This window comes from Neopsephotus bourkii, unplaced genomic scaffold (assembly GCF_033783945.1).
Source record: "Neopsephotus bourkii isolate Nb327-2 ecotype Australia unplaced genomic scaffold, CSIRO-AGI_Nbou_v1 NB_359, whole genome shotgun sequence".
In the NCBI taxonomy this organism is placed as follows: Eukaryota; Metazoa; Chordata; class Aves; order Psittaciformes; family Psittacidae; genus Neopsephotus; species Neopsephotus bourkii.
In genome coordinates, this window is record NW_026900865.1 from 1465033 (window position 1) to 1489765 (window position 24733).

Genomic DNA, 24733 nt, shown 5'->3' on the forward strand with positions numbered 1-24733 from the left:
CTTAGTCATATGTTTTAGCTTTAGGTACTCCTGCCAGGAGCAGAGAGTTGGACTTCCTGGTCTTTATGGGTCCCTTCCAACTTCAGATATTATATAATTACATATATATACAGAACCTACAGAGAGGTTATGATAGGCATAAGCTTTTGGTGACTTTAAAGATTTGTTTCTTTTTGCCCAGGTTGTTGGGTGTAAGTTGACGGCTGGATGGCAGGGCTGCCACTTGGGGGGATCTCAGCAAGCTGGAGAAATGGGCTTACAGGAACCTCCTGATGTTCGCCAAGAACATATACTGAGTCCTGCAATTGGAATGGAGTAAACCCACACTGAAGGCTTGCCAGTGAGACAGAGACTTTGCAGGAAAGGGCCTGAGGGTCCTGAGAGACAACAAAGTGAATATGCACCACCACTGTGCCTCTGCAGCAATGAAGGGTAACTACATATCAGGATGTATTAGCAATAGTCAAGGAAGGTGACCATACCTCTCTAAATGGCACTTGTGATTGATAGTACTGTGTTCAGTCTGGGGCTTCCCAGCTAACCTACTGGAGTGAGTCCGGCACTAGGCCACAGGGTTGTCATAGAATCATAGAATGGTTAGGGTTGGAAAGGACCTTAAGATCATCAAGTTCCAATCCCCCTGCCATGGGCAGGGACACCTCACTCTAAACCATGTCACAAGAACATTCTAAAAGAAATGAATTTGTTCAGCTCTTAGAACGCAAGGTAAAGGGGGAGAAACTCTATTGCTGCTTTCAGCTACCTATGAAGAGGGTATAGAGAGGAAAGAGTAATTCTTCTTGGAGGTAAATGGTGATGAGAGGCAACAGACACAAACTGCAACAACAGAAATCCCAAATAGATAACCATGAAAAAACCCACAACTCACGGGTGGGTGTTTGAAGACTGGAATTGGTGCTCAGGGAGGCTGCAGTATCTTCATCCTTGGAAATATTGAAAACTTGACTGAACAAGATTCAATGCAATATAACTTCAGTTTGCCCCTGCTTTGACAAAGAAGATGGAGCATATGCTTCAGAAGTCATCTCCAATCAGAATTATTTTATCATTGTATAAAAGTTTAGAGTATTCTCCATGTAAATCTGTTTTAAACGTGAATAAAATGCTCTTGAATTTACTGAATGCTCAATATGATGCATAGCAAGGTGGCATAACATAATTCAGATGCTTCCAAGAGCTCATGTGAATGTGTTTCAGGCCCACACACAGCTTCCTTAGCTCCACAGCATGGTTAGCAATTCAGAGAGGAAAGTATATTTATCTCATATAAGTTTACATTTTACAGAAATCCAACCTGTCATCTTTCCTTTGCGTTAGTCATGAGGTTGCAGAAGTCAACAGAGACAATTTTCAAACACGCACGGAGAATTCAGCCTCAACATTTTATTTGAAGGCAACATCTAAACATTCAGAGGTCTGCCCTCCACTGAGGAAAAGTCTGGCCTAGACCAGATGGATTGCAGGCTAGGAGATATGAGGAACTTGCCTGACCGTTACTTCCTTTGGGAAGTGAGTCTTCACCTTTGACTCAAAAGTGAATAACACGATCCTCTTTCCCAGAGAGAACTGAAATCAAAGCATATATACTATTCACAGAACCCCAGAATGGTGTGAACTGGAAGGGACTTTACAGATCATTTCATTCCAAACCCCCTGCCATAGGCAGGGACACCTTCCACTAGACCAGGTTGCTCCAAGCTCCATCCAGCCTGGACTTGAACACTGCCAGAGATGGGGCAGCCACAGCTTCTCTGGGCAACTTGTGCCAGGGCCTCACCACACTCACAGTAAAGAATTGCTTCCTCATACCTAATCTAAGAATAACCTATCCTCTGTCAGTTTAAAGCCACTACCCCTTGTCCTGTCACTACATGGTCCTCTCCAGATTTCTTCTAGACCCCCTTCAGGCACTGAAAGGCTGCTATAAGGTCTCCCCAGCCTTCTCCAGGCTGAACAAGCCCAACTCTCTCAGCCTGTCTGCATAGGAGAGGTGCTCCAGCCCCCTGATCATCTTTGTGGCCCTTATCTGGACCTACTCAAGCAGATCCATGTCTCTCTTGAACACACAACTGCAGGTGGGCTCTCAGGAGAGCAGAATAGAGGGGCAGGATCACCTCCTTCGACCTGCTGGTCATGCTCCTTTTGATGCAGCCCAGGATATGGTTGGCTTTCTGGGCTGCGAGTGGACACTGCTGGCTCATGTTGAACTTCTCGTTAACCAGCACCCCCAAGTCCTTCTCCTTAGGGCTGCTCTCAACCAGTTCTCTGCCCAACCTGTAGCTGTGTCTGGGATTGCCCCGAGCCAGGTGTAGGACCTTACACTTGGCCTTGTTGAACTTCATTAGGTATGCAAGGGCCCACCTCTCAAGCCTGTCAAGGTCCCTCTGGGTGGCATCCCTTTCCTGCTGTGTGTCAACTGCACCACACAGCTTGGTGTCATCGGCAAACTCAGTCCTGCTGTCCATGTCACTGACAAAGATATTACACAGCACTGGTCCCAACAGTGACCCCTGAGAAACACCACTTGTCACCGGTCTACACTTTGGACATCAACCCATTGACCTCAACTCTTTGAGTGTGACCATCCAGCCAATTCTTTACCCAATGAGTGGTCCATACATCAAATTCAAGTCTCTCCAGTTTAGAGACTAGGATGTTGTGTGATGCTGCCAAATGCCTTGCACAAGTCCATGTAGATGATCTCAGTCGCTCTTCTTTTATCCACCAATGCTGTAACCCTGTCACAGAAGGCCTCCAAGTCTGCCAGGCATGATCTGCCCTTAGTGATGCCATGCTGGCTGTCACCAATCACTTCCTCATTTTCTAAGAGCATATGCTAAGGCATAGTTTCCAGGAGGATCTGCTCCACGATATTGCCAGGCACAGTGGTGAAATCGACTGGCACCTACTTCTCTGGGTCTTCCCTTTTTCCAGTAGGTGGGAACATCACAGTCTGCCATGACTTGTGAAATATGATATATAATGGCTTGGTAACTTCATCCACCTCAGGACCCGCAGATGCATCTCATCAGGTCCCATGGACTTGTGCAACATCAGGCTCCTTAATATGGTTTTGAAGCTGATCTTCTCCTACAGTGGGCAGTTCTTTATTCTCCCAGTCCCTGCCTTTGCCTTCTGAAACTCCGGCAATGTGGCTGGAGCTCTTGCTGGTGACAGCCAGGGCAAAAAAGTCATTGAGTACCTCAGCTTTCTCCATATCACAGGTAATCAGGACTCCAGTTTCCTTCCAGAGAAGGACTACATTTTCCCTAGTCTTCCTTTTACCATAAGCATAACTATAGAAGCTTTTCTTGTTGTCCTTGATGTCACTGGCCAGGTTTAATTCTATTAGGGCTTTAGCTTTCCTAACCTTATCCCTGGCTGCTTGGACAATTCCTCTCTGTTCTTCTCAGGCTACCTTGTCCTTGTTTCCACCCTCTGCAGCCTTCCTTTTTGTGTTGGAGTTTGTCCAAGAGCTCCTTGTTCATCCATGCAGGCCTCCTGGTGTTTTTGTCTGACTTCCTCTTTGTCAGGAAGCATCACTCCTGAGCTTAGAGGAGGTGATCCTTGAATAATATCCAGCTTTCTCGGACCCCTCTTCCTGACAGGGCTTTATCCCCTACAAAGCAGATCCCTGAAGATGCCAAAGTCTGCTCCTCTGAAGCCCAGGGCAGTGTGCCTGCTGTGCACTCTCCCCACTGCCCTGATGATCTTGAATGCCATCATTTCATTGTCACTGCAGCCAAGGACGCTCTTGAGTTTTGCATTTTCCACCAGCCCCTCTCTGTTGGTGAGAACAAGGTCCAGGATAGCACCTATCCTCAGCTAATCTATCACTTGGAGAAGGAAGTCATCATCAACACATTCCAGGAAACTTCTGGATTGCTTATGCCCTGCTGTGCTGTTCCTCCAACAGACACTGGAATGGCCGAAGTCCTGTATGAGGACCAGGGCTTGTGAACATGAGACTGCTCCTATCCATCTATAGAGGGCCTCATCTGCATGGTCTTCCTGGTCAGGTGGCCTGTAGCAGACCCCTATTATAAGATCCCCTGTCCCTGCCCTCCCTTTAATCCTGTATGAGTGGTGCCCACATGCAACAACAGCAGTGGATAATAGCCAGTGGACTGTTTGAAGCTTGGTAGTTTCTGGGTGATATCCCTGACAAAACTCTCCAGAGAAGGTGTCAGGTTGGCAAGTGGGTACCTCTGTGCCTCTCAGAAGAGTTGCCTACTAAGAAAGACACTTTTCCTTGTGAAGAGGCCGCATCATACCTGTTGTATTCTTACTGCATCCTTGTACCAGAGGCAGCCACCCACAGAATTTCAAACAGCACACCGTTTTGAGTGGTGAGCTGTTAAGCTGTCTCCCCATATGTCTGATCTGAGCTTCTCCTTATCACCTCACACAGATAATCATTTCAATTCTAACAAGCCTACATATATTCCCTTACATTTCTCCCTCACATTTTGTGCAAAATAGTGACCGCAGGTGGACTGGGAGGACAAACACTGCACCCTCTCTGTTTGAGTTTGTCATTGGCATTTTTCAAAGTCTTTGGGTCAAAAACTCTGCAAAGTTTAGTCTGCTGCCTTAGCATCTCCAGTACATCTGATAACCTGTGATGGGCTCTACTCTTACACAGGAAAAAAAACGAGCCTTTCCAGGATACATGGCAAGTTCTGCTCATGTCCCCCTTCTCCAGCATTTTCCAGATGGCAAGTCCATTAAAGCATTAGGGAGGCAAATAGGCACTGGAGTGCCAGTCTGATGAAAACCACTGGCCACCTAGCAGATAAAAGAAAGTATGAAGAGAGTGTCCTCAGGTGGAATGGGCTGGGAATAAACTGGAACCAGACAAATCAAATATGATTCAGACCACCACATCAAGTAGCCATGGGGCATTGGGAATCCCACAACCGCAGGCTTGCCTTCCCCTGTAAGTCTGAAATACGGGTGAATGGCTGCTTGTTATGGCATCCAGGTGAAACTCTGAATTTTAATAAGTCTTTTGTTTCTTTTTATTTAGTGGGTTGTGTTTTTTTTTTTCCTTGAAAGTAATGGCCTCTGTAACATAATCAGGAAGCAAAGCAAAGCAAATCAAATGCATGAAAGGAAGAACTACAAGGTTTCCATTACACTGTAACCAAATGGTGAGTTATTAATGTCAAGTATTTCTTTGACCTAGGAGAGGTTTACTGCTCCTCAAAATATCTATAACATCAGCCCTGGCAACATCTAAACATGAGATAAGAAAAATAAGCCCTTCCTCCCAAGAGAGCTTTATCTGTAATATTTAATTTGGGGTGGATATTGTCCCAACTCTACTTCAGGTACCACTTAACACACTCTCAGCATCCCTCTTCATTAATCTACTTTTGGCTCTGAAGACTTTATTAATAGACCGCTTATCACAAAAGCTGGTGTCACGACAACTTTACATTTCTCATGTCTGTACACAAAGAACCTGGAGCAAACACAGGCACTATTGGAACTCAGCTCTCAGGATGTTGTTTAATAATCTGAACTTGAGCGAGCTCACAGGGCTTAGTCTTCAACACCGTGCAGTGTGCATTCACTGGAACACCAGCTGGTTTTCAGTATGAGCCAACTCGATGACAGCCGATCATCCCCACTTGCCATGTAGGATGAGTAACCAGCTTTTCCCTGCTACTCTCCTGGCGTGCCATACCTACCTGCTCTGTTTTCCAGGTCACTCTGACTTTCAGCTAGACTTGCAGCTCTCACGAGCACTGTAACATCACAGGGCACTGCCAGAGCCCTGCAACAGAGAATAGCTTCCTACATATGCCTGTTATGCTCCCTCCACCCCTGTTTTCCTGAAACTTGGCAGACCCAAACCTGCAATCTTGCCACACATTTGGGTGATCACCACTTGTAGCAGACCTCTCTTGTTTGTGGGGTGTTTTTTTTTGGTAAACGAGTGTGACATGGTCAATATGATACAGCCTGAGGAAGGGATAAAACATCTATGCACACAGATTTGAAGATACTCTCCTTTCGCTTTTGCTCCACGGCAGCATCCCGAAGCCCTGGCTTGGTGCAGATCACCCTGGCGCTGCTTGCCCCACCTCGGCCAGGCATGGGCAGGCAGGGGGAACCCACGGCCGGCTATGGGGCTCGTTTCAGGCTACTGCCGCTGGCCCGCCCTCTCGGCGAGGGGGACTTGTAATTCTGCTGTCTAGCACATGATTTTGCAGAGAAAACATCCCCGACGCGTCTCAGGAGGGGAAGGACGGCAAACCCTTCACGCGGAGCCCTGCCCCACAGCCCGTACCTCACAGGGCTCTACCGGGGGGGTGGCTCAGCCGCGGGGCAGCAGGGACGGGCGCGCTGCGGGCGGCCGCCTCCCTCCAGCCAGCAGCGAAGCCCCAGCGCTCCCGGGACGCTCACGGAACGGCGGCCGTGGGAAGGGGCAGCGCCGCTCCCGGCCCCGCCGCAGGCAGCCAGGGGCGGCCCGGCCCGGCCCTGCCAGGCCCCGCCCGCCGCGCACCTGCCGCCGGCCGCCCCCCTTCCCGGCGTGGGAGCTGCCCGTGCCCGGCGTGTGCCCGGAGCCCGCTGGTGCCGCAGGAGGAGCAGGAAGCGCCCCGGCAAATCCAGCCGCGCTATCACATGACTCAGCAGCCGCCGCCGCCGGGCTGAGTTCACCCAGCGCCGCGCCGGGAGGGGGAAACCTGCTGCTGCCGCCGCCGCTGCTGCAATGAGGCCGCGGACCCGCGGCTGCCCCTGAGCCCGCCGTTCCCCCGCCCGGCTCCAAGCGGCGCCCCCATTGCGGAAGCGCGGCGGGGGCTGCCGGAGCCGCCGCAGCAGCGCTGCCCGCCGGCGCGCCCCTCTTCCCGCCCTGCGCGGCGGCTCCGCCGGCGGGGGTACTATGCTCACGCGGGTGAAGTCCGCCGTGGCCAATTTCATGGGCGGCATCATGGCTGGCAGCGCGGGCGCCGACCACGGCAGCGGCGCGGACTTGCCGCTGCGCTTCCCCTACGGGAGACCCGAGTTCCTGGGACTGTCGCCGGACGAGGTGGAGTGCTCCGCCGATCATATCGCCCGCCCCATCCTCATCCTTAGCAAGGAGACCCGGCGCCTGCCCTGGACCACGGGCTACGCGGAGTGAGTACGGTCCCCGGCTGCGGCGGGCAGGTGGAGCGCGGCCGGGCCCGTCGGGATGAGCCCGCTCCCGGGTGCACCGGCAGCGGGAGGCTGCGGTAGCGGGTGACCCCCCTGCAGCGGGTGCCGGAGGCGGCGGGAGCACCGGACCGGGCCTGCGCGGCGCCGCGGGCAGCGGGAGCCGGGAAGGGGAGGGTGGGACGGGGCAAACGGCATCCGCGGATCCGTGTGCCCAGCCCCGGCCATAGCTCTACACCTGGGTATCTCGTTTCTGGAAGGCCCGAGGATGCGAACGGTCAGCTGCCCCTGCGAGTCTCCGCGGGTACTGGACCGGTACGCGACCGGCAAAGGATAACAAATGGGCAGCACCGGGGCTCCTCCACCCGCAGGGACGGCGCTGGGGCCAAGGGTGGTGTGAACCCGGCCGGTGAACAACTGCCTCTGTTCTTGACTCGGGAATGAAAAAGGCCATTGATAGGAAACCCGGCTTGGTTTGTGCGTGTGTAACGGCTTCCTGCTGCCCAGAAGCGGTGGAACGTGTGGGGTTTGGGGCACTTTCCTTGTGACCCGCTGGCAGCCGTCGTCGTGCTCGCTCATGGTGGCTGGGTGCTTGTGCCTCAAGTGCGCTCCAGTCTGGGGAAAAACTTGAGAACTGCGAGCCCCAGACTGAAAGAACAGTCCTTAGGCTAACCCCAAACCTGGGCTTTCCCAGCAGTTTGTTGCCCTGACTCACTCATGTCATAGGATTTACTTTAGAGGGTGTCTGGTCAGAACCTAGTGCAGTTAAACTAAACGATTGCGTGCAGTGCCTTAAATACCTGCCAGGCAAAGGGCAGTGTTTGTTTGGATGCAGATCCTCTTCCTGCTGACAGTGGGAGTAGCTGTGGAGGCAAGGCATGTCCTTGTACTTGGTTCCTGTATTGGTAGACACTTTGTTTTCTTTGATACTGGGAGCAGGAATCAGTATTTGGTTTCTCTCTGCCAGTGTCTCTAAGCCTTGTGCAGATCTGGCCATCCATATTGCTTTACCAACTCATAGGTTACAAGTTGCACTAAGCTAGCTCTTCCAAAGGTACAGACTGTTTTGCTGTGGAATGCTATGTCTTCAGGCATACATGAATTCTCAACAAAACTACTGCAAAAACTACAGTGAAGGCTTTGCATTGTTAATGAGCAATCACTGACTTTATTTAAGAGGTTGTTGCATCATTTGGGATGCTGGAATGGGAAGAGATTTGGATTGTTCTCATCAGATTATTAAAGAACAGACTACTGAGCATATTCCCTAGGAGCTATAAGTATAAATGTTTAAAAGTAAGCTCTAATTGTTCTGCTACTATAATGGTCCCTTAAAAAGCAATTCTTTACCAAAGCAAGTAAGTGCTGCTATTTTTATCTTGCGTGAGGTGCTGTGGCTTTCAGCAAGTAACTGTAATTGCAAGTTGGTGACAAAGTGGAAGGGAGGTTCTTTGGCTCCCAGGTATGCGCATCCTGCCTGCAAGCCTTGCCTGAGACTGTCGGGGAACAGAAACGAGTGTGCCAGAAAGGAAACTCCCGGGTCTGCCCCATGGATGAAACCTTCTGTGAGGGAGTGTTTGGAGATGAATGGCCCTGGTGATCATGAAGGGACAACACGCCAGGGTTGTTTCCATATACCTGTTACTCTTCCAAGCTTTGGGAGGTTCGGTTAATTGGGAGGCATGAAAAAGTCACTGGCTTTCTCAGTTCCTGTTGTTATCTATGCGAGAAAAGGTTGGCTTTTTGTTTTATCTCTGGGTTTGGTTTTGAAGGGGTTGGTTTTGTTTTCATTTGTTTCATCCCCTCCCAGTGCAGTTACACTGGTTCTAGCGCTGATGAAGCAGAGCTTGGTACTCCTGAGAGAGAACTAGTGAACATGTTACCAGTCTCTTCCCAGAAGCATCTGTGTGGTTTTCCAAAATGGGGTCTGGTTGTAACCGGAAGATACCAAAATGCTTGCTGTGCAGAAGCAAAGAGGAAAGTAGTGCTGCCAAAATTGCACTGTCCTCCAAAGGCAAAGCAGCGTGACAGCCATTAATAAATAAAGAAGGACAAACCCAGGGTTTGCCAAATATTACTTATTTTACCTTTTTTTTTTCTTTTTTTTTCTTACTCCTACTGAGCTATTACCAGGCTTTCTGAAAATAATTGTGAGACTTGCTTGGAGGTGTATGTTCAAAGTATCTATTTTGCTTTTGGAACACATTTGATTATAGAGAGGAAAGAAATGGAAAAATACCAGGAAGGTCAAATTACTGTTGCATATATTCTGAAGTTTGTTTTCTTTGGGGGGGGAGCAGGGACTGAAGTATTTTTATGCTATTATTAATTAGCATTGTGTTAGCTATAGTTAGTCTAGAAAGGAAACTGTCAGAGCAATGTTGGCCTTTTGTTACAGTACAAGTGAGCACTTGCAAGAATGTTAGGAGGAAGTTTGGTGTCCTCACAAGGAGCATGTGACCTAATACAAAAGTCAGCCATTTAGCACACATTTTACAAGTCTGCTTTGGCATGAAGGAATCAGAAAATCCATGCTATACCCGCAGCGCTGTGAGGTCCAGCTTCTCTGAGCTATTGCCTCTCCTGTGGCTTCATGTTTGAGCAAATCAACAAAAGTGTTTTGTTGGCAGGGATGCCTTTGGGCACTGAGGTTTTTACTCCTTAAAGGTAAGGAGGGTTGTTTATTGCAGGCTTAGAAGGCAGGGATTTTGCTCAGGAGGTGTAAGGAGAGAGTACATACCACCTTTATTGAGTCTGTCCTGATGTCACGGGCCATTCACACAGAGGGGTTTGAGTTGGTGCATTTGCCCTCTATACCTAGCACCAGCATCTGTCTTACTGTGTCTAAGGAGAAATTTTGGCTCTGAGAACAGATCACCCGGAGGCTTTGGCCCAGGAAAGTGTTTGCAATGTTCATTTTCTTTAGTTGTAAAACATACCAGTTTATGGATGATACCCGAGCTCCTTGATAGCTGGAGAAGGCAGCATGGGGTTAGACCTGGTTCCCATGCAGGACTAAAGCAGTCTTGAGTCCACAAAATGTGTAGGTTTTTCTCAGGACATCCTCTCGTTCCTTTGATTCCTGAGAATAGGAATTTCTTACTAATTTAGAGGGTGATAAAGAAGCCCATCCCGCTGTTACTTCTCCTTAGCATCTGTGGCATGGGCCTGTTCGTCTGACTTGTTGCCCTGGAACAAGTACTTCTCCCCTTTTTCTTGCTTCTTTTGTACTGAACTTCTTTGTAATGGATATTTTTGCAATATTACTCATCTGTGTTATATATTTTAACTTATTTTTAAAGTTACCTGCTTATCTCTGTGGTATTATGCAGTGAAATGTAAATTAGCCTTTATTTTTTACTATTAGCTTCCCCTCTTTTAATAGCATGATCATTATGAGAAGCATGTAGGCAGGCAAATGAAATCTTCAGAAACATACTTGGTGCTAGGATAAAACATCATTGCTTCCTGAAATTTCAGTGGGAATCCCATAGGCACTCAGCTTTTCTTAGTTTGTGAGCAGCCTGAAAGCTGTCTTCTGAAACGTCCTGCCGTCTTCTCCTTTGCATGGTAAACCTGAGACCTTGAATTTCAGTTCACCTCATGCTACAGGATGGCAAAAGGCCAGTAGGTGTTTCAGAGAGATACTCTTACACCACAGACACTTGTCTCATGGTCATCAAACCTTCCGGGGCAGCAAAATGAGAATTGTATCCCACATCCAGCAAGCTTTTTAATTGTCTTTAAAGGTATCATTTCATTTAGAAATAAACTTCTGCTCTTTAATCAAGGGCATCATCAAAAGTAGTTTTACTGCATGTGGTTAGCTGATGTGCATCAGGAATGACCCAGGGTGAGGGCAGTCTGTTAACAAACATCCCTGTAAGTCTGCTTTTAATGCGGAGGGGTAAGGAGATTTGCTGCTCTCTGAAAAGTTAAATGATGTATTTGATTAAGGGAGCTGGGAGGAGGCTCCTGCCTGACACTTTATTTACTCCCCTCCACAGGCAGCTGTGCTCCCAAGGCCTCATGGCTCTTCCAGACCTTTCCCTGTCTGAGCCGCGAGCTGTCTTCTGAACTTCTGCTTGGTTGCCCTCTCTCTTACTGGGAGGGGAATTTCTTCTCCGTGCTGTTTTCAGTGTGTAATGATGTCTTCCCTGCAGAGCTTCTGCTAAGCTGCCCTCAGCCCCTGCATTAAACTCTGAAAGTAATCAGCAACTAGAGGCGATAGCATATGTGGAGTATATAACATGGAATGACTCAGATGATATTCACCTGCATCTGGAGTCTACCCAGAACACTGTTTTTCACCTTTAGCTCTTTTGCTTTGTTTCGTTACTCCTCTGTGAAGGCAGAGGGTGAGCAGGGTGGAGCAGAGCCTTCGTGTCCTGGTTGAATTCCCTACATATGGCATGAAAAAATAGATGCTAAATTTGCAAATGACAAGGACTAGCCTGCTGCTTGTGCTGGTGGAATTGCAGGGAAACTGCAACCAAATAGCATCTTGTGGTGGAAAAACAAGACTAGTGATTTTCCATCTATTTTGGATGTGTATACCTGGTAGTCCAGGATCCAGTACTATAACTGCTTTTCTAAACTGTATGAATCCAGGGGATGGGACTGTACCTGCCTGCTTCTGTATCATAGGCTTTCCTCTCTTTACTCTAACCTTTCTGCCATCTCTTTGGACAATATCAAAAGGTACTATTAAATACACTTAAGGGAAATGGGGATAGTCTCAGTTGTACATTATCTGTGACCTTATGCAAAGGACAATTTTGCCTGCCTTTTTTAATTGATTTTTGAAAGATTTCTAAATGATGCTTCACTTATGTTTGCTGTTGCAAGTTATGGTAGGTAGCCAGAAACTCAACTTTTGTGTTGTGTACGTTTCTTGGCTTACGAAGTCAATTTATTATCCCAGCGGTGCTTTTCATTTGATGAGAGGCAAAGTCCGGGCTCTTTTTCCATAATGTTACATTTCAGAGATACTGTGGTTTATCTGCTCGGCAGGCCTGCAGTAGCAATTACATTTTCTCTGTGGTGTGGTGACTACTGACCCGTAATGAATGCGGAGTTGTAGGTGAAGTGTGATAACTATGTCCTTCTGCAGCATCATTACAGTAGCGTGTTGTTATAGCAATAACTTAAGTTCCAAATGAAAATGGGGAAGAAGCTTATGGAGGTTTTTTTCTGCTCTAAGTACTGGCTGTTTTGTAAGGCTGATGATGTTGCATCATATTTTCTCCTGCTGTGTTACTTAGCTTGTAGGGAATGCATATATGTGAGAATACACTGGAGGTTTTATTAAAATAATTTCCAGCTTTTCTCAGTGATCATAAATCTTACGTTGGCACAATCAACATAGAATCTGTTGATTTTGGGAGTTAAGATAACACACAGGTATTTTTCTACCTGCAATACCTTTCATGTTCTGTCTAGACCAGACTGTTTATACAAATATTAAGTATTGTAATAACAACCTGAAGCACGTGAAAGCTTACAGTGAGATGAGGCAAACCAAGTGCAGAAACTGCTTGTATTGGATTGGGCAATATGTTGATGTCAGAGGATACTGTAGGGTTTGCAACTACTCGTGGCTTGTTCTAGTCCCCGTTGCCTTCCATTAACAGGAGGCAGCAGCGCAGTCATGCTCCTGTGAATTGAAAGTTACATTCTCATTTCTGGGAGCCAGTCTTTCTAGCTGTCAGCTGGGAGAATGACTCATAACCCATCGGTAAACACATTTCTTGCATGCATTGTGTTTGGGACAGGTTTCAGGAGGAAGGTATGCCTGGGCAAAGGAATGCTATTTTAGTTTGTTTTAACCTGGTTCTGTTCGGCTGTTTTGTCAGATTAAGTACACAGAAATAATTCATGACTTTCCTTTTAAAGCTTAAAAAAAGCCCTCTGTTTACACTTCTCTTTGTCTGGATAGAATTATGCTTCTTTATTCTTCCTGTAGTTCAGAACATGGACTAGAGTAGGACTTGATGAATGAGCTAAATCCCATACGTGTACCCAAAGACAACTAAACGTTCTTCCTGTGTGTGAATTATTCTTTGATGCATAACGTTAACTTTAATACGCATTGCCAGACTCTTGTTTAAGCCTGGGCTCGTATAAAACTGCCTGTAGAAACCTCATGATAATTTTAAGAGCTTCAGAAATCCCTTTCCTTGTGTAAGAGCTTATACTATAGCATGTAATATGTATATAATACCTCTAATCTGCCAGCTGTCTTGCAAATAATACTCTTGGAATAACCTTGGAGAAAAGTGTACATGTGTAAATGTTCTGGTTCTTCAGGTGAAGAAGCCGGGGCAGTGAGGATAAGCTTTGGCAAGAGGTTTGAAACAAATACAGGGACCGAATCCTAAGTTTTAAGGTTCTGTGCTTGGACAACACAGTTGTTTTTCCTGCTATTGTGTGCTTGGCTTTTCCTGTGTGGTCTCTGATTTCTTAGAACTAATGGGGGTAAGAGGAGAAAAGGGGGACGGAGGGCAGGTAAATCATGTATTCTGGTATTTTTATTGTACTCGGAGTTGCACACACGATCCCTACCGAGGCAAGTATGAAATTCATCCCTCTAAGCTGCCATGTGTTGCTAGTTCCTCAGAGGCTTGAGGCTAGTGCTGTCTCATGTGTTTCTGGAAATCTTGCTTGAGCGTGATCCTGGCTTCTGAAACCGGAGGGTGACTGTGTCCTCCCAGGCAGCCTTCCTTTGCCCCTTCTGCCTTGGCGCTGGTGGCAGTTGGCAGATGTTATCCTCAAGCTCTCCAGCTTTGTTCATTTGTCTTAGGTGCAGCTGCATCACTGGGAAAGGGCGTAAATGGGAATGGCTTAGCAGTTATCATGTAATCTGACAGGGCTGTGCCCCTCAGGGTAAACTGGTTTGAGCCTGTGAATGTGATCAAATGAAACGCTCAGCTCGACCTTGAAAGGAAGCAGCGCTGCAAAGCACAGGTCATTCCTGCGATGGGGTCCATGTGTCATGTAAGGAAGAAATACGGGTTGTGCGTTTTAGGGTGTGTTAAGTCATCTCTGTGTTGAGCTGCATCCTCGGTAAGACTTGAAGTAGGAGAGCACTGTTAGTGAATGGAGAGAGACATCTTTGGGTGGATTTGGGCAGAGGAGACACAGTAAATTGACTGTGGCATGGGGCTGGAGTAGAAATAGGTGCTGTGTGTGCTGGCACAGTGTTTGTGCAGGGAGACTGAGGCTCCTGGATCACATCTACCTGGATTTATCCTGTCCCTTTTGTATTTCTGTTCTGATTGAACTTTTTGCTCTAAAATGCCAGAGGTCCTACTGGGCCTTAGCAGCTGGGTATTAACCATGCCTTTTGTTGTTTAACTGTCTGAAGACTTTTTTCTTCCTCCTTCTCAAACAGAAGGGTGACTTGTAAGACTTGGTTCCCATTTGGCCAGTTACATTTACCTGGTAGGTATATGTTCAGGGTGGTCAGGTACAATACACAGTGGTATAGAGTGGTTAGGTAGAGTAGAAGAGGTCATAGTTTCAAGTGTTCGGAGTGCAAAATACTGAGCACAGTTGATGAGAGAATTAACAGCTTGTGCCAAGCCCCTGTATCCCCCAGATCCAACAGACATGGGCTGGGAGCTTAATTATGTGGTAATTACAGAGGTTCAAGCACATAGGAGGTGGCCAGCAGGTCCATTGCAGCCATTTGGCCAGCTTCACTGCTAGAACCTCCTGCCCAGCTCACCTATCCAGCAGCACACTTACTGTTTAGTAGATGCTGCCAATGGTACTTGTGGTTGTAAGTGGTAGAGTGCTAAATGATTGATGCTGTATGAGCTCTTCAGCAGATGAGTGTGGTTTCGCCTCCCAGTATTGTAGGTAAGGCAGGTGTTTGTCCACAGAGATTAGTGTTCTCTAAGTAAATGCTACACCCAGTACTTCTTCAGGGGCAGGCTGTGCTGGGGAAAAACCAGTCTAAGGGACATCTTTGGTTCATGCTCACAGCATGTCTTAAATGCTGGCATCTGAGAGGGGGAAGGAGAAAAATAACTCCAAGTTGAGGGAGCCAACGTTGGCAAGTGCAGTGATTGGAGCAGGAGGGGGTGTGGGCAATACATAGTTGGGCATCGCCAAAATACGGACCCTTTATGTGACTTGGCACTCATGCTGCTTAAAAAACCCTGAAACTTCAATAAAAAGAGATTGTCGGTGTACTGTGGCAGGTAGACCTTTATGGCATGAAGCAGGGTGGCAAACCTGGAGCTTCGCTCATCGTTTGGGATCTGTATTCAACACAATGAGGCTTAAAGGGAAGAGAGTCTTCAGGGGGAGTCCAGGGCGGCTGAGGTAGAGGGGTATAGGTATTGCTGTGTCCTCGGAGACCTTCTGACTTGACAGAACTGAAAATGTGTATATTTTTAAAAGAGAGAAAAATTATAATGGTAACCTGTCAGTGCTGTTCACTTCAGTGATAATCATCTGTGTTTAGCTCAAATTCCTTTCCTTCTCTTTCTTTTCTTTAGTACAAAAGGTTGCGTGATCAGGCCCTGGTCTTGATGGCCATGGCAATGCTTCTCAATGGTCCCCATCCCCAAGAGGAGCAGGAGGAGAACGGTCTGGTCCCTAAGAGGAAAAAGAGGAACGTTATTCTGGCCCCTCTCCCTCTTGGTATGGGGAGGTCTGTCTGTGCATCAGTTTCACTTGTCATAATGCCAGGTTGTTTTTAACTCTGCTGAGCATCTCCTCTGCTGGAGGAGGACCGATGTCACATCCTGTAGGCTCTGCACCTTCCTTTCTCATGAAACAGGTCCTGAGTCCTGGTGTTGGCTGTGTCTCAAAGGTGAATAACAATTTCCAATCTCTTATTTTTCCTCCTCTCTTCTTGAAGTGCTACCACAATGTGTAGTCAACCTCGAATGATTGTTTTGATGCTGTTCAGGCTCCTTTGCAGGCAGTGATGATGACACTGATACCATGATTTGGAGTGGTCAGCTTTATCTGACTTCAGGGAGGGAGGGGTAGGGAAAAGGCTGGAAAACCGTACACCATTGCTTGTATGCTTTCCATGGTGTTTTTTGCTACAATAAGGAAAAAAACCAGATTGAGCTTTGATTGTACCTTTCTCTACTTTTATTTTGCACCATAAGCAGTTGAGACTTCTTTTGGTGGTAAGGGGGAATGACACAACAACATATGTTTTGAGTTGGAGTAGAAAAGGAGTATGTGCTGTATGGATGTTAGCTTGAGGTGGTTTTGAGGATCATGCTGTGATGTCCTGTGTACAACTGCTTCAGAAATCCTGCAGCAAAGTGTCCTTGGACTGGTAATAAAGGTCTGTGAGATTGTCTAGGGATCCTTTCATAGGCATAGCTCTCTTTCCAAAATCTTCCTAGTTAAATTCCTCTTTTATTGAATCCCCTGGTCCCATAGCTAAGCACCCTTTGAGCTGTGCTGTCTGCATATCTGCTCCGTTGCTTAAAGGCACTGACAGAGGTGAGATTTTTTTCCTCCGCTCTGCCCCCTCCTTCTGAATTTCCCTGATTTGTTCCTGTGTCCTTTATGGCCTGTTATGATAATTTCTACTCTCCCTGCAGAGAGGCAAAATTGATCCAGCTCCAGCAGATCTTTCCATTTTTTGTTTTGTTTTGGTGTTTTTTTTTGGCTAAAACAGATTCATTCAGACCAAGTATGATTTGTTTGTCTTTAGGTATGTGTTAGAGACCTCCTCAGAAACAGAGGATGCATGGTGCATGTTTGTAATGCCGTAAAATAGCTGTCAGTCAGAGCTAAGAGTTGGGGCCTTGATGGAATCTCATGTTGGAGGTGAGAATGAGGATGGGTCTCCAGCTCTTGCAGTTTGAACTGTGATCCTTTTTGCAGAGAAGTCTTGCAAAGAAAGCAAACAAACAAAAAAGTCACCTGCTGTTCTTTACTGATCTCTTTAGTTTTCAGATGTAGCAGGTCACTGTGTGGATGGATGTGCTGCCAGCTCTCATCCTGCAGTTTCTTCTGAAACAGCAGTTTCAGCCTTTTACCGGGCTATGAAACACTTGATACATTCCCTGGGGTAAAATAGGATCCTTTCCATGGCAAACTACCTGAGCAAGGGTTTTGACCTTTTGTTCAGGCATGATGCTTAAAGGCAGAGCTCTTTGAAGGCTAAGAAAATATCATAGGTATTGCTGCTTTGATTTCAGATAGGTTTTGTTAGGTTTTGAAACAGTTTGGATTAAATGGAGTTTAGTGCTGGAAAAAGAAGTTGCCCAAAGTTGGCACTGGTGATGATGATTATTATCATATGATAATAATCTCTGCTGAATGCTCTGCTCATACCCAGGAATGCAAAGTGTTGTACCTCTGTTGGTTTCAGTGGCCCTCTGGGGAGCTCAGTGCCTCTTCCTGTATCCCTTTCCCCTGCCATTAATTCCATGGCTCCACATCCGTGCAAGTGCCTTGGCACTTGGCTGAGCACAGGTCTTGGGTTTATTCTGTGTTCAGCAGTATGTGATGTGCAGGAAAGCTGGGTTCCTTAAGTTGCTGGGTTTTGAAAGCATTTGAGAAAGTGCTTTTTCTTCCAGATCTGTCTTTGTTTCTTGAGTAGAAATTAGATTTGTTTGAAGTACTTCTTGGTTCTCTTTGCTGAACTTATTTTTAGGTGTCTTGGCTGAAAAAGGAAATTAAAAGTTGCTTGTTTTTTTTTCCCCCATTGCTTTCCAAGGACTTGATCTAAGTTCAAGCTTGCAATGTTTATCCTTAAGAAATTTTTAGAGTCATACAGTGATTTGTATTGTACGTGTGGTGCTGCTGGGGATGGAGCATGCCTTTTGATTCAGGTACTTGGTCAGGCATTTAGAAATGGAAAATACTGATCATAAAGCTAACCTTATGTCATTGATCTGAAATGAGTGATTTCCATTCTGCAGAATGTAAACAGAATTTTTTCCTTCCTGTCTTCCTCCCGTTCTCTGCACAAAAAGCAGTTGTGTTCCAGCCATTTCCATGTGTCATTTGAAGGTGAGAACTTAAATCAGTCACATATGTTCTCAACCAGAATGGAGGAATTGGTAAGACATTAAAACTTACTGATCTCTTTAATTTTAAAGAAAGCTATGTCATCATCAGCGTTGGAGGGTGATTCCCTCTCCCTTACCTTGTCACCTCTCTTGTTAATCACATCTACACTCCTGTGCTTTCAGTTCATTTCTTTATTCTTCTCAATAAACTAAATGAAGATCAGTGTCTCCATAGCCCTTGCAAAACACAGATGACAACTTCTTCAGCCTGGGACTCCCTCTGGTGTACTTCTCAATGTCATTTTAAGGTCGCTCCGTCCCTCTCCCGTAGTGCAAAGCTGGGAATTACAGCCCAGTGAGTTCCTTAAGCAACCTCTCCAGAGTAATCCCTGAAAATCCTAGGTCTGTGGATGATAATTCTATTAGCCATTCAGCAAGCCTAGTCTGGAAGAATGCAGCTGGTGTGTGGGAATGTGGGAAGTTCCCCATCTCTGCCTTTAATCCTGCTTTTAGAGGGGGGACAAAAAGTTATAGGCTAATGTGATTAGCTGTAATCCCATTCTTGCTTGGTTTTAGACGTGTCTGATTCTTAAATCACAAGCTAGTTTTGCGTAGTGCTTTCATGGTGGGGATGGGGAATTATTTTGGTACTCAGCTCATTTGTATGAAAAAGACATTGGAAACCAGAGAACAGGAAACCCTCATAGCTGGCAGTGGGTTTCTAGTTTTTGTTGCACAGTGTAATTCAGACATCTGAAACCAAGAGGAGCATGGAAATGGAAACGCAAAATGCCCATAATTCTTTCAGGTATCTATGTATACGTATGAACAAAGACAAGGAACAACTTATGCGTACTCTGCAAGTTGCTCTTTAGGTCTTTCTGGCCCAAAAGTTTGCTTTGGCATCTTATTATTTGCTGATATGTTGCTGCTACTCTTGAAACTGGTGGTGTGGTTGGTTTAATGTGGACTGGGGACAGAGCTGTCTCTAAATCCACAGCTTCTACCTGAAGTGAATGATCTGGGGACTTCTTTCCCCATTGAGGCACTTGTTTTTCCTTTTAGTTCTAAGGGGACAAAAACACTTAACTTGTGTGGAAGTGCTGATGTGAAGTGTTAGAAATGCTGCTGGAGTGGGGCCAAGGCAGGACCCTCTGTGACAGGAATGAAACACACTGTGGCGTGCTCCTGTGTATGAACAGCACAGCACACCACTTTGGGGGCAGAGGGTGTCAACTTCTATGAAAGGTAGAGTGCAGCCTGAGATCGAGGTCCCTCCATCACTTGCCCATAGATGATTAGTTTTGTTCCAAGGTTTGGTGCACCCTGTGGCCCTTGTCTGGGGGGGAGGAAACATTGGCCTCAAAGGCTCAGCTTGTTTTCTGTTCCCAGGAGAAAGGGGGAAGAAGGCAGGAAATACCTTGTTTGTATCTTGTTTGTTTTCTGGAGAAACTGCAAATAAACGTGCATGGACTTGGAGTCAAATGCTGCCTGAGCCCTGTGGAGTGAATGGCTCGAGGTCTGAGGGCTGAACTTGTTGCTTCTTTGTTTGAGCAGTGAACGTGAGATACTGCAATTTAGAGAAACCGTGTGAATGGAGGTTTCCCCTTCTCTTCCCATCAGGTTCCCTTCCTCTAGTGGCCTTTCTTGCCAGTGTGGCAGTGGTGCCATCAGCACCCGGCAGAGAGGTCCCTATGGAAGTTGCCTGAGTTCTGGGGAAGGGAACACACAGCCGCTGCTGGAAGGGATGCACGGCCTAGGCTGTAACACAGATGTTGGGTTCAGCATCCCCCAGGGGTGCAAGGTGGGGGAAAATTCACCATTATTCCCTTTTGTCTCTGGTGTTGAGATGGCCTCACGTTATCTGTCCTGTCATGCTAGTCCAGATGCTTGGGAGGGGCGGGAGAAGCGATGCTGTAATGATAAAAGGCTGTGATACCAGTCCTGTAAATGTGCAGGCTTAGTCAAGCTGCTGTTTGAGAGGTTGTGTGGGACTGCCGTGTGTACAAATAAAAACTATCACTTAGTTTAATTACAGGGTAAGGTGCACTGCCTCTTTTGCACTTGTTTACAATCCTGAGGTTTTGGTATGGGGTGTAACTGCTGTGGGCCCTCACAACTTTATCAAAGACCAGAAGCCTTCTTCAGGCTATCGAGCAAATGACCTAGTGTCTTTAAAACAACAACAGAAACCACCCTCAAACCTTCCCCCAATATCAGATAATGAAAGGGGAAATTGTTGTTGTTGTTCTTTCCCCTTTGAAGTGCATCATACTCCCTGGAGAGCTCTAAATAAGTAGCTAGATGCATTTATTCTTGGAGAAATGTAGTGGTGTTTGGCAAGGATAATTTGAACTCGTGTTACACAGGTAGGTGGTCTGAACTTACTGGAACCCCTCTCGTATCCTTTTGGAGAGCACACCAAACCAGTTGCTTGGTGTGTAGTCAAACAGACAAAGTGGTAGCATGAAAGGGAAGTGGGATGCAATAGTGGAAAACGGATCACCTCTGTGTAAGTCTATATTTATAACACTGTTGAGAAGACTGTGTTCACCTTTAATTATGGGCAAAGCTGAAGAGGAGGAGTAATGACCATGGGGGTTGGAGGGGAAGGGCAAGCAGGAAGCAGGAGCTGGAAGAGAGGGTACAACAACGAAGCCTACAAACCCAGGAAAGCGCACTATGGAGGCAGGTTAAACATTTCAGTATTGGGGGGGGGGGGGAGGTTTAGCAGTAATAGAAACCCCTGTGAGAGAAAATGAAAGGCTATGAGCAGTGACAAAAGCAAATGCTTCCCAATGTAAGCATGAGGACATGCCAAAGAAGCCTTTCACAACTGTAGGTCAGGGTCTGTGTTTCAGGACACCCCAAGGCCTTGGATCTATAGATAGAGATAGATACCTTGAAAACCCAGAATCTTCCGGGTTTTTTTCTTCTTTGAAATATAGAAGAGAGAACCTCTCATGCTTTGCTGTATGACAGAGGTCTCTACCGGGCATTAAGGGGACTGCTGTGCTGTATTGGGTTCATTCCTGAGTTAAGCTGGCATTTCTCACACTTTCACCTGGAATACCTGGACTCACCTGTGCAGCAGAAAGCAGTGCAGTTAGTGTAATGGGGCACAAGCTGTGCCGCTGAGAAAATTCTTCCAAAGGTGTGTTTGATGGGGTTGTGTGGTGGTGGGGTTGTTTTCGGATAACAATCAATCCAGAGTGTTGTGGTTTAACCCCAGTGGGCAATGAAGCACCACCCAGATGCTTGCTCACTTCCCCCCTGTTCCCAGCCCTGGTGGGATAGGGGAGAGAATCAGAAGGGTAAAAGTGAGAAATCTCATGGGATGAGGTAAAGAGATAAAGTTTAACAGGTAAAGGAGAAGCTGTGCATGTAGGCAGACAAGGAATTCATTCACCACTTTCTGCTGGCAGGCAAGTTGTTCAGCCACTTTCAGGGCCCCATCACATGTAATGGCTACTTGGGAAGATGAACACCCTAAATCCAAACATCCCTCCTTCCTCCTTTTTCCCTCAGCTCTTATTGCTGACATAATGTCATACGGCATGGAATGTCCCTGTGATCAGTTGGGCTCAGCTGTCCCGGCTATGTCCACTCCCAACTTCTTATGCACCCCAGCCTGCTCGCTGGTGGGGTGACCAGCAGAAAAGGCCTTGACTCTGTGAGCACTGCTCAGCAGTAACTGGTAACACATCCCTGTGTTACCAACAGTGTTTCCAGCACAAATCCAAAACGTAGCCCCATGCTAGCTACTGTGAAGAAATATAACTCTATCCAAGCCAGAATCAGTGTGCGGAGGAAATACCAAAATGTGGGAGAAGATCCTTCCATGAAGACTGCAATAGAAATTGAAAGTAGCAGCACAAACTATGTCAAGAAGTGGTGTCTTCATAGGGAGAAGACTCCTTTTAAAACAAAAGGGTTTTTTAAGTGTGGGGAATCCTTTCAGTTTAGGAGTCCATATTTAAGTAGTGCAGAAAGTAACTTTCATTGTTTAAGGGTGGATGTCCTTATTTTATGGTATTCCAAAGCATGAGCTTTTCCACAGGTAAGAAATGAGAAGAGAAAAATATTATGGGTGGCTGTTGGCATCATGTAACAACTTATTCTTCATCTTTCAGTTCTTGTGTAATATTTTAGTCCACATTCCTGAAACTCAAAGGCAGAAAAAAGACGTGCAGATACCTGTCTTTTTTGTCTTCTCATTCTGGATCTCCTGTTGAGAGTCCCAGCACTCCAGAAGCATTATGGAGCTGTGAGGCTCTATACTGCCTTCCCCAAGGCTGCAGGAGTACTACTGGGAGAAGACTTGACAAAAATCAGGTGGACATTCTGCTGCAGTAAACAGTCAAGCATTGTTATGGGCAGGTTATAAGGCAGAAAAGATCTGTGCGTAGCGAATGAATTAGTCATAAAGAATCATGGGGCAAATAGCTCAGTGTGGAGGACCAGCAAGGTGGTCTTGACTTTGAAAATAGGACTGGAGTTTGGAAATTGTTTCCCATGTGAGGGTTTAACAAGACCTGAAGGGAACTAAAATATCTGCAGTGAAAGTTGTGCTCGCAAGCAGTGTGAAACAGGCAGGATTTGTTCTCAACGCTCAGAAAGGCACATGCAGTACAAAAGCACCTGGTGCTTGCAATGGTATATCACGCAGTGTATTGAGGGGCATAAATATATACAGAGCTAATATAGCACTTTGCAGGATAACTGATCTTAACCAAAATTAAAGGGATGAGTGTGAATGTGTAGAGATGGGGGTTTTCATATAGGAGGTACAAAGTAAGCTTGTTTGGGAACGCTGCTGCTAGAACATCTTCATGAGGTATTACTCTGCGTCTGAAACAGGCATTATGCAGATAAGAGCTTATGCAATATTCTTCAGCAAACTTGGATGTAAGTCAAATAGAAAGTAAAGCCTGATAAACTGTGTGAGTTTAGCTATGGTAAATCTGTGGGGGTATGAGAGGAAGCATAACTGAAGACTCAAGTGACAGTGAAGGAGTTCCATCTTGTTTAGGAAACAGTGCAAAATCTGAACAAATACCTGAGGTGTAGGAAATAACACACTTCCCATGTATCTGTGTAAGCTGTGTGTACCCTTTGCATAGGACTTGATTGGCTTTGTGTGGGTTGAAAGAAATAGGGCAGACTTTTCCTGTGGCTGTTCACCTGGTCTCTGCTGCCCTATACAGCATGGGATGCCGAGCTACAATGCCTTTCATTTTGCAGCAGCAGTTTTAACTTTTGTGGACAAGGGAGCCAGTGGTAGCATGGCCATGGAGTGCAGGAGTAGACCTGTCTGTGGTAGTCAGCAGTTGATGGGAAGAAGGGTTCGCTATGGAAAGCATTGACTTCTCACAGTCCTTCCATGCTGTCCGATGGATGTCTTCTGATCTCCTTCCAATGTGATGGGACTAAAAGCTGACTTCTGCATCTTGTCCTCCGTGTTTCATGGGTGCAGTTCCTATTACAGAAGAGTGAAATGTGGCAGAGTAGTCTGACAAGGTACAATTCCACTGAGTCAGCTTTGAATGGGAATTTGATCTAGAAATCTGAAAATAGGAATTTGACAATGTATTGAAATCCTGGACCATTGCTAGTGTTGACCTGTTAAAACAGAGGCTTTATGTATGAGCAGCTGCCTTACTTGGTGTTAACAGCTGGGGAACATGTACCACAGCTGAGAATATAGGTTTCATCTGTATGTGCTGGCCAGGAAAGCCATTTAGGACAGTTTATTAAAGAAAATAAACCTATGACTTCTGCCTGAGACAAAGCCTTTCCTTATTCACAGTGTTGTGACAAACTGGGAGGCAGTTGTGTTCTTCAAAGTGCTTTGTTTTCTTTTGCCTATTACTTTCCTTTGGCCCTTCCCATCATATTGCTCACTTGAAATCCCCTGCTGTTTGCAACAGTTGAATGAAATGGAAAACTTCTAATTATATCCTTATCTAAGAGTGCTGCCACTCTTAAGTACTGCTTGAGACTGAAAAGCCACCTTGCTCTACTTTTCAGCTGGACTAATCTTGCAGCATGACAGTTACCTTTTGTGAAATATGTTTGTGAATGTTGATCCTTTTAATTAATTGTGAGGCAAATCAGCATGGAGCATAAGAGTTCTGTTATAAAGAGAACTGATATGGCTGTTTTTCTCTGCCAGCTTGCAGCCTGTGACATCCAGCCTGGCTGTGTTGTTCATTTGACCTGTGGGGTGTTAGGGGACAAGAAAGTTGTCAGCACACTTTGATTCCCCAGACCTTGCTGAACTTCTGAGGTCAGCCTGCACACCAGAAAACCTTCATCCCCCAAACCAGCGGGCATCTGAAGCACACCAGCTCAAGTGCCAATGTAGCGCTCCAGGGAGAGCCCTGTTTCATCTGAAGCAGGCTGTGTTGTTTCTCTGGACAAGCTGTGCCCATGTTTCCTAAAAGACTTGGAGCAAAAATTCTCATTGATTTTTCATCCCTTTATTTACCATCCTCTTTGTGACCATGGTAGATCACTGTGTATTTTACAGACAGAACTGGAACACAAAACCTCAAAAGATTTTTTTTTTC

The 24733-nt window shown here is 46.3% G+C and overlaps 1 protein-coding gene across 1 annotated transcript in view; it reads left to right on the plus strand.

Annotated features, from left to right (window-relative positions):
• Positions 1 to 6846: 6846 nt before the first annotated feature.
• PPM1H (protein phosphatase, Mg2+/Mn2+ dependent 1H) overlaps positions 6847 to 24733 on the plus strand; it is a 136652-nt gene continuing 118765 nt past the window's right edge. The window contains exon 1 of the mRNA XM_061348531.1: positions 6847 to 7149. Within this exon, the coding sequence (XP_061204515.1) occupies positions 6914 to 7149 (236 nt within the window). The 5' untranslated portion in view covers positions 6847 to 6913. The remainder of the gene's footprint in view (positions 7150 to 24733) is intronic.